The 16,714-nt window shown below is 43.9% G+C and overlaps 1 protein-coding gene across 2 annotated transcripts in view; it reads right to left on the minus strand.

Moving 5' to 3' along the window:
• Positions 1 to 4,749: 4,749 nt before the first annotated feature.
• The window catches only part of LOC110525648 (bone morphogenetic protein 1), a 52,926-nt gene continuing 40,961 nt past the window's right edge, over positions 4,750 to 16,714 (minus strand). For both annotated transcript variants that reach the window (XM_021605968.2, XM_036979757.1), the window contains exons 9-20: positions 14,398 to 14,500; positions 14,134 to 14,250; positions 13,124 to 13,269; positions 12,770 to 12,965; positions 12,340 to 12,465; positions 11,403 to 11,563; positions 10,998 to 11,178; positions 10,706 to 10,831; positions 10,151 to 10,278; positions 9,492 to 9,705; positions 7,892 to 8,142; positions 4,750 to 7,005 (exon numbers count right to left, since the gene is read on the minus strand). In XM_021605968.2, coding sequence (XP_021461643.1) covers positions 6,871 to 7,005; positions 7,892 to 8,142; positions 9,492 to 9,705; positions 10,151 to 10,278; positions 10,706 to 10,831; positions 10,998 to 11,178; positions 11,403 to 11,563; positions 12,340 to 12,465; positions 12,770 to 12,965; positions 13,124 to 13,269; positions 14,134 to 14,250; positions 14,398 to 14,500 — 1,884 coding nt within the window. In that variant the 3' untranslated portion in view covers positions 4,750 to 6,870. The remainder of the gene's footprint in view (positions 7,006 to 7,891; positions 8,143 to 9,491; positions 9,706 to 10,150; positions 10,279 to 10,705; positions 10,832 to 10,997; positions 11,179 to 11,402; positions 11,564 to 12,339; positions 12,466 to 12,769; positions 12,966 to 13,123; positions 13,270 to 14,133; positions 14,251 to 14,397; positions 14,501 to 16,714) is intronic.

Consider the following 16,714-nt stretch of genomic DNA (forward strand, 5'->3'; position numbering starts at 1 on the left):
GACTTAGGAACACAATTTTGCTACTCCCGCTAAATATGTGACCATTGGAAATGACAGTCTGTGGTCTACTAACTAGGCAAGACAGTTAAGAACACATTCATATTTACAATGACGGCCTACCCCAGATGACACTGGGACAATTGTGCTCCGCCCTGTGACTCCCAATCACGACCAGATGTGATGCAGCCTGGATTTGAACCAATGACTGCAGTTTAGCCTCTTGCACTGAGATGTAATACCTTAGACCGCTGCGCCACTCGGGAGCCTAAACATCTTTGCTACCACTTTACAGATCCACCAAAGATTTGTATAATTAACCCATATAGACCAGAGCCTGTCGTTTCCAATGGGAGCAAATGAATCATAGTGGGCAGAACAATAAACGACGTGGGCAGAACCAAGCACCAGCTAGCGAGATCCAATTGGCGCGTTCTAGCAGTTATGTTCTTCCACTGCCGGTTAGTGGGCTTCCTCTTATCACCATATTTGGTGAGTGGAAAAGCCAAAGGGATGCTTCACATTTAAATGCTGTCCAGTGAAATATCTGTCTCATTGTTCTTGCGCATGCACACCATTTATTCATGACCCTAATAATGACGTCATTTAAAAATGAATGACCTTTTAATGTGGCATGAGCACAACTAATTAGGAATTGCCATTGATTAGGACTACATTAATTGATGCATCTTGCTGACAAATGTACCTTTTTTGTAGCCTGAAAAGTTTGGACACCTGAAATGGGGCTGAAACTGTCCAGGGAAAATGGGATGGTCACTAACACACTATTTACTATACTAGGCTACAATGCGTCTCACCATGAACTTTAAATAGGCCTACCAGTAGCCTCTGATGTAGTGGTAAAAAAAAAAAGGTGGGAAAACTCTACCTATCCTCTCAGCCAAGGCAATTTTACACATGAACACACGCAGGACAGGTAGCCAACATTCAATAGAATATGAGTTGAATCAAAACATGTTGTACACCCTAGTTCATGAGTTGTCCATAATTCAAGAGTTAATGCTAGGCGTCTTCACAGATCATGTGATATAAAATACTACCTTTCCTTACGTTAATGCTATTTGTCATTATTGAGCATTTAACAATTGAATTAGGACACTGAATTTAAACCCTGTACCAACTATGGATAGTTGGTACAGTAATAGTTATCTAGTGATATTGTCGACCATCATCAGCTGATCATGGAAAGAAAACTAATATTGATAAAAAAAAACAATAAAGGTAAATAAATGGTCTAGTACTGGCCAAGTATGGCACGAAGAACAACAGTACCCTCGCACGCCTGGGAAAAAAAGCAATGAGCACTCTAAACAACGGACTGACAAAAGCAAACGATGATAAATCAACAGATACATCTAATGCATTGCAATAAAGGCATAGGTTATTTTTTGTCAAGGACGCATGGAAAACAAATAGCGACAATTAGGAAGTACAGAGCAAAATGTATGCATAAAGAAATTCAACACTACTCAGTGTACAGTGCTCCACATAGAAATACATGGCTTAATCCATAACAGAGAAGTGGGGGTGTTCGTTTAATTTAGAAGCTTTTATTTTCATATTTACCAATGTAAAACATACACTATATATACAAAAGTATGGTGGATTCGGCTATTTCAGCCACACCTATTGCTGGCAGGTGTATAAAATCGAGCACACAGCCATGCAATCTCTATAGACAAACATTGCAGTAGAATGGCCATACTGAAGAGCTCGGTGACTTTCAATCGCACCTTCATAGGAAGCCACCTTTCCAACAAGTCAGTTGGTTAAATTTCTGCCCTGCTATAGCTGCCCCAGTCAACTATAAATGCTGTTATTGTGAAGTGGAAACACCTAGGAGAAACAAGGCTCAGCCTCAAAGTGGTAGGCCACACAAGCTCACAGAACGGGACCGCCGAGTGCCGAAGCGCATAAAAATTGTCCTCGGGTTGTAACACTCACTACAGAGTTCCAAACTCCCTATGGAAGCAACGTCAGCACAATAACTGTTAGTCGGGAGCTTCATGAAATTGGTTTCCATGGCCGAGCAGCTGCACACAAGCCTAAGATCAACACGTGCTATGCCAAGTGTCGGCTGGAGTGTTGTAAAGCTCACCGCCACTGGACTTTGGAGCAATGGAAACACATTCTCTGGAGTGATGAATCACGCTTCACCATCTGGCAGTCCAACAGACTAATCTGGGTTTGGTGGATGCCAGAACACTACCTGCCCCAATGCATAGTGCCAACTGTAAAGTTTGGTGGAACAGGAATAATGGTTTTTCATGGTTTGGGCTACAGCATACAATTACATTCTAGACGATTCTGTGCTTCCAAATTTGTGGCAACAGTTAGGGGGAGGCCATTTCCTTTTTCAGCATGACAATGCCCTCCCTCGTGCACAAACCGAGGTTCATGCAGAAATGGTTTGTCAAGATCAGTGTGGAAGAACTTGACTGGCCTGTACAGAGCCCTGACCTCAACCCCATCAAACACTGTTGGGATGAATTGGATGCAGACTGCGAGCCAGGCCTAATCAGTACCCAACCTTACTAATGCTCTTGTGGCTGAATGGAAGCAAGTCCCATCAGCAATGTTCCAACATCTAGTGGAAAGCCTTCCCAGCCTCCACTGGCTGTTATAGCAGCAAAGGGGGGACCAACTTCATATTAATGCTCATGATTTTGGAAGTTGTTCGACGAGCAGGTGTCCACATACGTTTGGTCATGTAGTGCATTTACCACTACATTTTAAAGAATGATTAAATTAGCATATTTTTAAAGCCCCCCCCCCCCCTAAAGTTTGACTTCTGTTGCATTTATGTCTCATTCAGGGAGCTTGGGACTGTAAGTTTATATCTACAAAACGATGATTCTGAGATAATTGGCATTAAAGTTCCAAACCCTCATTGGTTTATCAACATCAATTGGGGTTATTTAGAGTATTATATAACTAGAGACCATTTAACAAAACAAGGCTTTGTCTATAACTCAAATTTGACAAAAATGCAGATAGAGCCTTAGTCAAAAACTCTCGAAATAGCCTACCAAAATGTCGGAAATTATAAGCAGGAACATTTCCAAATTCGGCAAAAAAAACAACATTCTGCAGTCTTTGACTGTAGACTACAGTGTATTTTCTATATTTGCGGGTTAGGGTCGGGTGCGGGCTTCAGATTTTCACTTAATCATATAGTCTAGTGGATACGGAGGGGTTAGGCTATTAGCAATTGTGGGAGGGTGTGAGTGAACAAACAGCTAGACCGCACAACATTAGTCTATGCCATGAGGCGAATGACCAGGTCACAGCCATGATAAAAATGTCATAACACATGGCCTCGTTATTATTGCTTAAATAATGTTTTTTAAGTTAGCCTACATTATGAATCTGTAACTGGATTAAGGACTCTAATCAATCCACATTGCGGAAATTTCAGCTTTCCAGCGTGATGGAATTTTACAGGCAATATTCCGCCTTTAATGGCGACTGCATTCACTGTTAACGTTCCACGTCTGCTCAATTGGAATTGACCTTATGTCTATTGTGGAATCTGTAATACTTCAGTACATTATGTGTGTAGACCTGTTGCTGTAATCGTTAAATAAAAAAGGTATGAGAGATGGAGGAAGAAAAAAAGTGGTTAATTTAATTCCCTTAATTTCAAACTGATTTAAGAGTGATACTTGAAATGATATAGGTTTATGTGGCATATAACCATCTAAGGTTCTAAGGCACATTTCAACTGCACTTCTAATGCACTACCCACTTACTCTATCTGAGGAAATTATAGACGTTCTTGAAGGGCAAACATCCAAAAGAGATGTTATTTCACTGTTATTTTGATTGTTTTTGATTGCAAGTGTACTGCTCTTAACTACGGCTCAAGTTTTTACAATCACACTTGTGTACGTCCTTGGTTTGCTGCCCTTGCCTCCGATTTTGCTTGGTAACACCATATCTCAGGGGAGCAGAGATACTAAGAGAGATGTCACAATCAGTTTAGTGTGACGCTCAGTGAATTCGAGTGTCACACTAAGCCGATTGTGACAGCTGGGACATGTCTTCTCTGGTGACAGTTAATAATTAATGACAAATAGCTCGAGCGCAAATCATTTTTCATGTAAATCATTAGGCAAACAAAGAACTGTTATTGACATAGATATCCACAAGCCACCTACTGTCTGATGACGAGTGTCTCTATTCAATCCAGACCGCGGAAGTTCAGCTTTACAGCGCGATTAAAATTGAATAACAATGTTCCCGCTTTAGCGGAGGCTGCATTCATCGTAAACGCTGCATATGTTGGCTCAATCTGAAATTACCTTTACATTTCTATTGCATATCTGTAAAGCGATTCAATAGAGCCCTAAAGCACACAGCACCCTGACAGCTTATGTTCAACATTGTTTTGTACCTTTATTTAACTAGGCAAGTCAGTTAAGAACAAATTCTTATTTACAATGATGGCCTATCCCGGCCAACGCTGGGCCAATTGTGCGCCTCCCTATGGGACTCCCAATCACGGCCGGATGTGATACAGCCTGGATTCAAACCAGGGACTGTAGTGACACACTGAATTGCAGTGCCTTAGACCGCTGCACCACTTGCGAGCTCAATATGGAATATGATTAGATGTCTGTGCTTATATATCCTACTAGAGCTGTATGAGACAAGCTGATGTGATCATTTCAGAATTTGTAATTACTGTCCATCAACCATGGCAGAGAATATAATATTTAGTTAATTAAATGGATTCCAAGAATAATTGCTTTTTAATTTTACTGAACAGAACCATGTATTTCCTGCTGAACAAGAAAAAAAAAATACAGAAATACTTTTCATATTAGCAGATTTAAAATGCACAAAGACAGGCTACGCTATTTGTTACTGTTAAATGTACAGATTTGGTTTCCAGTGAGCACAGCTAGTGTGAGCTCACAGTCTATTTGGTGCCACCCTGAGGATTATTGCTTGATAACATTATCACTCATGCAACATGAATAATAAGGCAGTATTGTACAGAGCAAAACAGTGGCTGAACCATTATGTCAGAGGTCACTGGATATGTTCACAGGTCATCATTATTACAGATATGTTGAAACCAAATGTAGCCTGAAACTCAAACTAAACCCAGGAAATCATTTCAGAAGATGAAATGGTTAGCCTTTTTGCGGAGCTAAGAGTGTGTGATTGAATAACTGAAAATGCTTGGTCTTCATTGGTTTATGGAGCTTGGCAGTCTCAGACCAATGTGCTTCAGGCTATTAGAAAACAATCAGTTCTGACTCCTGTGGAAGTTCTCTCTCTACAGTGCCCAGGACTCTCACCTAACCAGCACATGCTAAACACAGACAGCTGAAAAGAGACAGGAGCATATGGCAGCATACAAGCACACATAGCACTTACTTTGTTATCACAAGCACATCCATTGGTTTTTACAAATCCAACCATGCTAAACATCTGCATTGATTGGTTATAAAGGCAAAGACATTAAGTGACACAGCTGGAATTGTCAGTCAAATGAAAAATAACCTGAAAATATAGTGGGATAACAGTAATTGACATGTATTCAACATCAGTCTTGCTGCAAAATACCAACACTTTCATACCAGCATGGACTTCTGCAGTGCTCCACCATAAACAGATGATTATATTGTGCAATGGTTGCTATGACAATGACTACTCAGACTTGCCAGCACCCAGAGCCTTCTATTACAATAAAGGAGGCTCTGGCTTACACCTGGATATTGTACTATCTATGGAGAGTTTTAGTCTAGTAGGAGAAAATCCTGCACATTAAACCTGTAGATCAACACTGAAACAGAAACCATATCTTTATTCCCCAATGTTACAGGGTACAAACAGATCTCCAGCACGCCTGAGAAACTAAATGGAGCAATGAAAAAATAATCAGGGAATAGAAGTGATTTGCATAAAAATGCATAAAAAATAAGTGAACTTGCATTTGACAAAATATCATTAGTTCATGATTTGGAACAATTCACTGTAAAGTGCTTACTGATTTGAGTTGAGGAAAGCATGTCACTTCCCTTTGAATAATCATACTCATTACAATTACACAGAGAGGTACAGCAATAGCCGCTCAATGGGCAAGCAATTACCAACCAGAAGACATGGGTCACGTTTTATTTATTAGATAACTGCTTCCTTAATTTCCTTGTTAATGGTAATAATGAGAATCCTGTACTGGTTGCCAGGACAATTCCAATTACACTTGCAATTCTCTGACATACAGTATCAAAACCTCAAGTCAAAGGTATTCCTCTAATCCTCTTATGGATTGGAATCCTTGAACAATAGGGATGGGAATGTGAGGAGAGGAGCTCTAGTATTCCGGAGGAGTGCGGCCAGGAGGTTGGGGTTGGCTAATCCCTCTGGAACTCCCTCCGGTCTCCTCCTCTTCTCCTTCTTCCCCCCCTGGCATGGTGGGCTGGCCTGACAAAAGCAGGGATCTGTCCAGCTGATGCCTGCCTTCCTACAGGTCCTGAGAATCCACTGTTGTTCATTTAGCTCTCATTAGGAGGCATTTGTTTTTAAAATAAAATAAAAAACCTGGGGATAGATAAACTTTCCCCCTGAATCCGCCTAAACCGAATATCCACCCACCCACCCCAATCATAACCATAAAAAAGGTAAAAACAAGGTCTACTGCAGAATGGCTTTACTCCTCACAGTCTGTCGGGAGCTTGAGCCCCTGGGAACTGAGGTGCGGTTGGTGGTCTTGCGGCTGTTCTGTCGTTTCTGAATGATCTTGGTGGCCGAAGGTTTCCGAGTGTCAGGCTGGCGCCTCCCCTGTGGGCCCCTCCGCTTGCCCCTCTTCCCCACCCGGCCCTTTCTGGCCCCCGCTGGTCACTTGCGCGAGTGCAGTGTGTCCTGGAACTTAGTGCTGGTGTAGCGGACATGGAAGCCTTTCTTGTTGATGGTGTCGTCAGAGCGGAACTTGATTACAATGGAGTCGCCGGCAGAGTAGATCTCCTCAGGAGGCTGGGGGAACAGAGGAAAAAAACACACAGATTGAGTTAACGGCTGTCGGTTTCTGGCACTCTGACTGCACTTCAATTAAAACCAAATTATATCTCACAGATATAGACTGAGGGAACTGTAGCGTAAGGGAGGGGGAGGGCTGTTGGCGTGAATAACTTATTCTCCAATAAAACCCATAATGAGCTTTCCACCTTACTTTACAATCTCAGTTTGCAGTTTAGTCCAACATGTCTAAAAAAGACTTGATGGAGGAAGGGGTAATTTTGGTACATTATGTGCTCTCCAGTTCCTGCTAGAACTGATTTACAGTACCAGGCATCAGTAAAGTAGCTAGAGAGAAAGGCTTATTATTAAGTATGTTAAATGAAAATCAAGGGTGTTCCATGGCCTATGAAGCTAACGTTTCAACTCCCCAGTGGCCTCATTGTTCCAGTTACCCCCCACCCGCTGTAGCCTCAGCACTGGCTGATTCATTCTCAGTTACAGCTCAGTGCTGGAGACCATGATAGCCTATCACAAGCCAGCCAGGGCCCGCTCTTATTGAGCTCAGCTGCTACTGAAGCAATATTGTCCAACCCAGAGGAACACATCAACTTCAACAAAGTGATTAAAGCTGGAGAGCGGAGTGGAAATCTTTACAACACTGGGGCCATTCTTTAGCGCTCAAACACAGACACACAGTATAAAAGGTTATTCGACTGCAGAGGTAATTTTACACTGCCTCTGAAAGTGTTGTTTTAACACAGCTGCAGTCGTTCAATAAAACTAGACCTGAACGAGAGAAAAATTATATTATGAAATTATATTATGACAGTATACTGTTGGTGCTAAAAAATACTTTGGCCAGAAAAAGTATTTCAATAAATGAGGTTATCGGTGAGTTTACCCCAGAGCCACAGTAGCGTCCTAGCCTTGGGGACTTGGTGTCAGCACCATCAAAGAGCTCCATGTAGTCGTAGCCACAGTCAGCCTCCTCCTCGATTTCAAAGGTCTGGAAGATGAGCTCCACCCCATAGCCTTTCTCAGCAGCGATCACCCACTGGCAGTCAGATGCACCGGGGTAGTTATTGTCACCAAATTGAGCATGGGAGTACAGGTCTTTGGTCTTGACCTCAGCCTTGAAACGACCTCCACACTCTGGAGATAAAATAAATAGACATCATTTAGAAGGAACTAACCAATGACAATTTATGAGAAACCACTGCAGTATTTCTATTCACAAAGCGGGCTAGAGTCTAAGTTGTGATGGCAGTAATATACAGTGGGGCAAAAAAAGTATTTAGTCAGCCACCAATTGTGCAAGTTCTCATCTTTTTAAGTAGGAGAGGCCTGTAATTTTCATCATAGGTACACTTCAACTATGACAGACAAAATGAGAAAAAAAATCCAGAAAATCACATTGTAGGATTTTTAATGCAATTATTAGGAAATGGAAGACATACAAGACCACTGATAATCTCCCTCGATCTGGGGCTCCTCGCAAGATCTCACCCCGTGGGGTCAAAATGATCACAAGAACGGTGAGCAAAAATCCCAGAACCACACGGGTGGTTCAGTAACACACTACGCCGCCAGGGACTCAAATCCTGCAGTGCCAGACGTGTCCCCCTGCTTAAGCCAGTACATGTCCAGGCCCGTCTGAAGTTTGCTAGAGAGCATTTGGATGATCCACAAGAAGATTGGGAGAATGTCAAATGGTCAGATGAAACCAAAATATAACTTTTTGGTAAAAACTCAACTCGTCGTGTTTGGAGGACAAAGAATGCTGAGTTGCATCCAAAGAACACCATACCTCCTGTGAAGCATGGGGGTGGAAACATCATGCTTTGGGGCTGTTTTTCTGCAAAGGGAAGAGGACGACCTGATCCGTGTAAAGGAAAGAATGAATGGGGCCATGTATCGTGAGATTTTGAGTGAAAACCTCCTTCCATCAGCAAGGGCATTGAAGATGAAACATGGCTGGGTCTTTCAGCATGACAATGATCCCAAACACACCGCCCAGGCAACGAAGGAGTGGCTTCGTAAGAAGCATTTCAAGGTCCTGGAGTGGCCTAGCCAGTCTCCAGATCTCAACCCCATAGAAAATCTTAGGAGGGAGTTGAAAGTCCGTGTTGCCCAGCAACAGCCCCAAAACATCACTGTTCTAGAGGAGATCTGCATGGAGGAATGGGCCAAAATACCAGCAACAGTGTGTGAAAACCTTGTGAAGACTTACAGAAAACTTTTGACCTCTTGTCATTGCCAACAAAGGGTATATAACAAAGTATTGAGATAAACTTTTGTTATTGACCAAATACTTATTTTCCACCATAATTTGCAAATAAATTCATAAAAAATCCTACAATGTGATTTTCTGGATTTTTTTTCTAATTTTGTCTGTCATAGTTGAAGTGTACCTACGATGAAAATTACAGGCCTCTCATCTTTTTAAGAGGGAGAACTTGCACAATTGGTGGCTGACTAAATACTTTTTTGCCCCACTGTACCTGCTGTGTGGGAGGCCTCGAAGCCCTTCTTCTGAACAGAGTTATCAGAGAAGAAGCGGATGAACATCTTGTTGGCGCTGGACATGATGGGAGGAGGCTCCTTAGTGCCACAGAAGCGACCCAGACTGGGGGCTTTGCTGTCGCGCCCGTCGTAGATCTCAATGTGGTCGTAGGCACACTCTAGATGGGCCTCCATGTCAATTGCATTGAAGGCCTGAGACAAAGCATGAGGGGAGAGAAATAAGGAAAGAAGGTGGCAGGTATACAGCCTGTTTTACAAAAGCTAGAAGAGCTGAGTATGAAATAGAATGGTTCCCTATCAGGGTAATAACCTTAAGAAACCAATTGGAATAAAGAGCATAGACACATGCAATCACTTTTCATTGGCCAAGTTAACCATATTCAAAAAGCTGAGATATGTACAGTCTGCCATGGATTAAGACAAAACGGTATGATTGTGACAGAAGGGGGAGACATTTGTGGTTAGGGGATTGTTTCAATCAAGCAGAGGCTGTGGTGCTCAGTACGGTACAGTGCAAAGTCCTCAATGGTTTCCACAGTTCACCCAAACTCCCCTTCCCACAAACACATACCCATACCTACACACACATGCAATCTGTATGTTAAGACTGTAGAGAGAGTTGGAGGGGGACACATACGATTTTGATGCGATGGCCTGCGGTGGTGGAGAGTGCCCAGGTGCATGCCTTCTTGCTGGGGTATTTATCTGGCCAATTGGGGCTTGTGATAGTGCCAGTCACACTGTTCACAACGTGATCACAGCCGGCTGCAAAAATACATCCACAAGATCAACATCGCTCCCTTGTATCATTACTGCTCCACACAGGCCAATGTTCAAACTCCACTCAGGAGCTGCACTGTGGTATTTGGCACAAGGGAGTGTGTACTTGCTCTCCAATCATTGCAATAGAAAGGCATCCACTGGAGGCTGTTGAGGGGAGGACAGCTAATAATGTCTGGAACGGAGCCAATGGAATGGCATCAAACACATGAAAACCATGTGACTGATGCATTTGATACCATTCCACTTATTCCACTCCAACCATTATCTCCCCAATTAAGGTGCCACCAACCTCCTGTTAAGTCATCCCCCTAAAAATAACCTCCAGAGCTCCAACCCGCATAAAATACATAAACCCAGAATCAATGTGCCAGTGGGTCTCAGTTTCAGTGTGCAGGTGGCCGATCGGTACCTTCTTTGCAGTCGTGTTTGTTCTCGTGCAGCACAAAGCCACTGCGGCACTGACAGCTGTAGCTCCCGAAGGTGTTGACACACTCGTGTTGGCAGCCTCCATTCTCCTTCGAGCACTCGTCTTTGTCTGGGGACATAAAGGGACACTACCTTCATGAACGTTCCTCCCACACTACCACACTGGCATTAGCACTCAAACACACTTGTGGGGTCGAATTGATTAACCTTCACTCATACACACAGAAACAGACTCTTGGAGGGAAAGACACACACACACAGTGCCAAAGGCTCACCTGAGAAGAACTGAGCTTTGAATCCTTTCTTGGAGACGGTGTTGTCTGACTTAAACTCAATGCGCATGTTGTTGTACTGAGAGGTGATGGCCTCAGGTTTCTCTGCTCCACAGAATTTCCCATGTAGCCTTGAGTCTGCTGAGAGCCCACTGCGCACCTCCACATAGTCATATTTACACACCTGGACAGAGAAGCATCAGGTCATTACAACATGAAACATTTGGGAATGCAATTACAATTTGTACACAAATACGATGCACAGGAATATATACTATTACAAAGTACAATATAAGGACAACATTCTGTACTCTATGACAGACAGGAGGACAGATCCATGATGACACCATTAAGGCCCATGGAGAACAAACCCAACCCGTGCCCAGTCATAATAACCCCGGTGCTCACGTCATTGCCCTCCGTCTCAAAGACGTCAAAGAGCAGGGTGATGCGGTACTGTGTGGGCGCCACCAGCTGCCAGATACAGTTCTTGTTGGGGGGGTACTCTCTAGGCCAGCCTGGACTGGTGATGGAGCCGTTCAGTTTGGTGATGAAACCTCCACATGCAGCTACACACACAGACAGACAGATGTCCATATGAGAGAAGACCAGGACAATAGTTAAGATGTGCCTAAACTTCATATGGTTATAAGGATAAAATGGTGTATATAAAAATGTGTATCAATGACAATTTGTGCAAAACATCTATCTATATTGGTGGGATTTTATCCCCCCAAAACCTTAAAAGCACAATGTATGTCATCCAAAAAGGTTAAGCTGGGTATTATTTAACAATTGAGGATCGTTTTCTAACAGACAACCTGCTATATTTTTACCAAAAGCTTAGGGTTAGCCCTAACCCTACATGCAGAAATGTATGTCACCCAAAAGGGTTAAGTTGGATAATTTTTCAACGTTTGAAGAACATGTCATAGCAGAACTCCTCCTCTAGAGGCAGACAGTGGTCAGGTTTGGAAAACGAAAAGGTAAAACAATAAACCCCTGCATCAGCAGCACTTCTGTCTGTTTCTAATTTACAGATGATGGTCGTAAATGTCAGGATGTTTTCAACACTTGCTTTGTGCTCTGATTACCTGTGAAGTTGGAGTTGAATTTTGGTAGGGTGAGGGCAACAAATACAACCCCATTGGGTGGCAATAAACCCAAATGACGAACTGTTGAGTACAGACATCTCTGGAGGTATTTTTTCTAGCTACTGTATGTGGGGAAACTGGTGTATTTGGGGGGCAGTGACTAAAGAACAGCACTGAACTGCATTACTGTGTGACCTGCAGTAGAGGAGGCATTATTGAGCAGGCTCTGGTCAGTATTCTACTGTACTCACCCTCACAGCTGCGCTTGTCGGCAGCCAGCTCATAGCCCGGGTCACAGGCACACTTGTAGCTGCCCAGTGTGTTGACACAGCGTTGCTCACAGCGACCATTGTCTGGCTTGGAGCACTCGTCCATCTCTACAACCAGCACAACAACAACAACAGGTTAGCGCCCTTTACATAGCCTCACAACTCATACAGCCTACAAGTGCACCCCTCCAAAACTAAACCAAAGATAAACATTAAAAGGTCACAAATGATGAAATTGTCTCTCCTGAATTATATATAATTTAACACAACCAATCATGACAGAATTATCAAATTACTCAAAAGATTCATTACTATGAAACTTAGGCTGGTAATTTCTACAACAAGGGCATATGCAATCAGCAATGACTCTCTGGGTGTTTATTTATACAGTACAAAACCCTTGAGATCTGACCTTTGAAAAAGTTGGCAGCGAAGCCAGCCTTATTGACAGAGCCATCAGACACAAACTTCATCCAGAGCTGGTTGGAACTGGTCTTAATGTCATCTGGCTTGTCGTAACCACAGAAGCGTCCCACCAGTGGGCTGTTCTCAGAGTTCCCATCCCTCACCTCCAGGTAGTCATAGGCACAGCTGTCATGCCTCTCAATCTAAGGAAGGGATGGGTAAAAGGGACAAGGTTAGAACTTCCAAGTCATTTTCATTCCTCATACACAAAGGTTGCAGAGGATAATGATGTAGTGGTATGGAAAAATGTGATAATTGATAAAGGGGGTGAAAGGAACAAGTAGAGGCCCGTATCTCTTACCTCAAAGGACTGGAAGGTCAGGCCGACGTGGTAGCCCTGAGACACACTGATCTTCCATATGCACACCTTGTTGGGCCGATAGTCGTCTGGGTAGTTAGGAGACTGGATCTGTCCGTTATCCTTCTTCACCTCCCCTCCACAGATGGCTGAATGGCAGAGAACATGCAGTGACGTCATAGCTATCTATCATCCTCACCACATTTCTTTCAATGTGTTGATGGATTTCATAATGTGGATTAAATTAAATGGTTCCTATATTCAATACACCATGCTCTACAGCAAAGGGGGGTGTTAGTTACAATCTTGTCACATCGCTGCAACTTCTGTACGGACTTGGGAGAGGAGAAGGTTGAGAGCCATGCATCCTCCAAAACACGACCCAGCCAAGTCGCACTGCTTCTTGACACAATGCCCGCTTAACTTGGAAGCCAGCCGCACCAATGTTACGGAGGAAACACTGTACACCTGGCGTCCTTGTCAGTGTGCATGCGCCCAGCCCGCCACAGGAGTCACTAGAGTGCGATGGGACAAGGAAACCTGCCAAACCCTCTCCTAACCCGGGCGACGCTGGGCCAATTGTGCGCCGCCTCATGGGTCTTCCAGTCACGGCCAGCTGTTACACAGCCTGGGATCGAACCCGGGTCTGTAGTGAGACCTCAAGCATTGTGATGCAGTACCTTAAACCCCTGCGCCACTCAGGAGGCCCCCACAAATTGATATGAACGAACTATTGGTCCCCCAAAAAATGCGTCCCTCCGTTGAATTTCAAAATCCCGATGTGGCCCTCGAGCCATAAAGTTTGCCCAACCCTGCTTTACAGTCTGGATACAATGTTACAATGAGCCATGCTGATGTGCTGGATACATCAGCATGGAGGCAGTCATACTTGGGTATTTGACAGAATCACTGAGCTGCTTTCAGGCATGTTGTTCAATCTGTGACCGATGTGGCCAGTCAGTCAGCTGAGTTGTGTAGTTATGGGGCTGCTGGGGATTGGGCTCTGGACTTACCTTCATACACAGCGGAGAAGCCCTTCCCCACCCAGTTACTGCTGCTGCGGAACTCGATCCACAGGCGGCTGTCGGTGGAGATGATTGGTTCAGGCAGCTTATCCCCACAGAAACGACCTGGAACACACACACCAGACCACCTTATTACACTCAGAACTACCTTTTTGTCCAGACACCCTTGTGTTACATTTAAGTTTATTTTCAGCATCACTTTACCATAGTGTATAGTGCATGTATGGGACTAAGACATTCTTAAATCCTAACCTTTCAGAGGGGCTTTCCTGGAGTATCCATCTCTGATCTCAACATGGTCATACCAACACAGGTGACTCCTGTACAGATCCATGGAGGTGAAGTTCAGAATGATCTTAATAACCAAGAGAGCATGATGATTAATGAACAAAATACAGTCCAAACAGTTTCAACATGAGAAGAAAACAAAAATCCAGTGCTGACTTTAAAATCGAGATTTTATCATCCTTAGGAAAACTTAGTTATGAATATAACTACTGTTCCCTGAAGGAGGGAATGAGGTATAACATACTGTGGGGAGTCAACAACCAATCATATTCACCTGAAGAAAATTGAAATCACACCCAACGGGCCAATAAATGCCGAGCCCGCCCTCGGAAGCCCTACCTTCCTGGTAATAATACTCGCATTCATTTCTCAATTCAGTACTGCTCTTCAGTGATCCCAAACCCCCTGACGGCATGTGGCCAAAATATGTTATACCTCGTTCCCGCCTTCAGGGAACTGTAGTTATATTCATAACTGTAGCTTCCCGTTCAGTCGGTCACTCCATATAACATTCTATGGGGACATTCAATCACACCCCAAGCCAGCTCAGCTGGTACCAAACTAGCAGGCCCACATCTCCAAAAAAGGGGTTACAGAAGCCACTTTTTTCCCTAATACTGAACTGGGCGCTGAACTGTCAGCCCAATATAGGGAACCAGAACCTACTACAAATTGGCCATGCGCACTGACACGCTGCCACTGCAGCCCAAGTTCATAGACCCCATGGTTCCAATAATAATACTTACCTTGCCATCCTGAAATATCAGTACTCGTGCAAGAAACCGCAAGTCCAAAACAGAACACCTGTCGTGACTTGGTAAAACGCACATTCATGCTGCATAGCATCAACCAGTTGAACCATGGCAGCCTGAGGCTCAAACCCACAGCAAACCAGCAGTAACCTGGAAACTGTGTACTCGCCGCTGCCATGGCAGACCAAGGCTCAAATCCACAGAAAACTGTGGTAAACATGATAATGCCCTCTTTACGCACTGCCGCACCCTAAGGCTGAAACCCATAGGGAACTGTAGAAACCTGGATAAATGTGCACTGCATTGCACCCACTCCCGGACCCAGCCATAAGAACACTATGAGCCACACTGGGACAGTTACATCCATATGATAAAACCCAGTAACTGAATGCGTTGAGCCAGAGTCAAACAACTTTTTTTGTGATTGCCTATGAACCCCAGAGAGAAATATGGGAAACCAGCGTGGCAGTGTGGAGCTCCACCTGTTTACTCGAGTCCGCTACGACCAGCCAATACTCTGATCCCTCAGGACAAGTCTCTGAATGTCCTTGAGTGGCCCTGCAAGAGCCCGGACTTGAACCTGATCAAACATTTCTGGAGAGACTTGCAAATAGCTGTGCAGCGACGCTCCCCATCCAACCTGACAGAGCTTGAGTGGATCTGCAGAAATGAATGGGAGAAATTCCCCAAATACAGGTGTGCCAAGCTTGTAGCCTCATACGCAAAAAGACTCAAGGCTCTAATCGCTGCCAAATGTGCTTCAACAAAGTACTGAGTAAAGGGTCTGGATACTTATTTAAATGTGATATTTCAGTTATTTATTTGTAATACATTTGCAAAAATGTAATTATGGGGTATTGTGTGTAGATTGATGAGGGAAAAACGATTTAATACATTTTAGAAAAAGGCCGTAACGTAACCAAATGGAAAAAGGCAAGTGGTCTGAATACTTCCCGAATGCACTGTAAATCTGCAGCATTGTGACCATATTCAATTACTAGGCCGCCGCACCCTTAGCCTGGTACACTTTGTCCAGCTAATCCGCTGAGAACTGGCTCTGTTTATTTGGAAGCACCGTTCTAGGATTAGCCCCATTGTTAGCCCCAGAGGCTAAGAACACTACATGACCAAAAGTATGTGGACACGTGCTCGTCGAACATCTCATTCCAAAATGATGGGCATTAATATGGAGTTGGTCCCCCCTTTGCTGCTATAACAGCCTCCACTCTTCTGGGAAAGCTTTCCACTAGATGTGGGGACTTGCTTCCATTCAGCCACAAGAGCATTAGTGAGGTCAGGCACTGATGTTGGGCGATTAGACCTGGCTTGCAGTCGGCGTTCAGATTCATCCCAAAGGTGTACGATGGGGTTCAGGTCAGGGCTCTGTGCAGGCCAGTCAAGTTCTTCCACACCGATCTCAACAAACCATTTCTGTATGAACTTCACTTTGTGCAAGGGGGCATTGTCATGCTAAAAAAGGGAAAGGGCCTTCCCCAAACTGTTGCCACAAAGTTGGAAGCACAGAATAG

This window comes from Oncorhynchus mykiss, chromosome 6, assembly GCF_013265735.2.
Source record: "Oncorhynchus mykiss isolate Arlee chromosome 6, USDA_OmykA_1.1, whole genome shotgun sequence".
Lineage (NCBI taxonomy): Eukaryota > Metazoa > Chordata > Actinopteri > Salmoniformes > Salmonidae > Oncorhynchus > Oncorhynchus mykiss.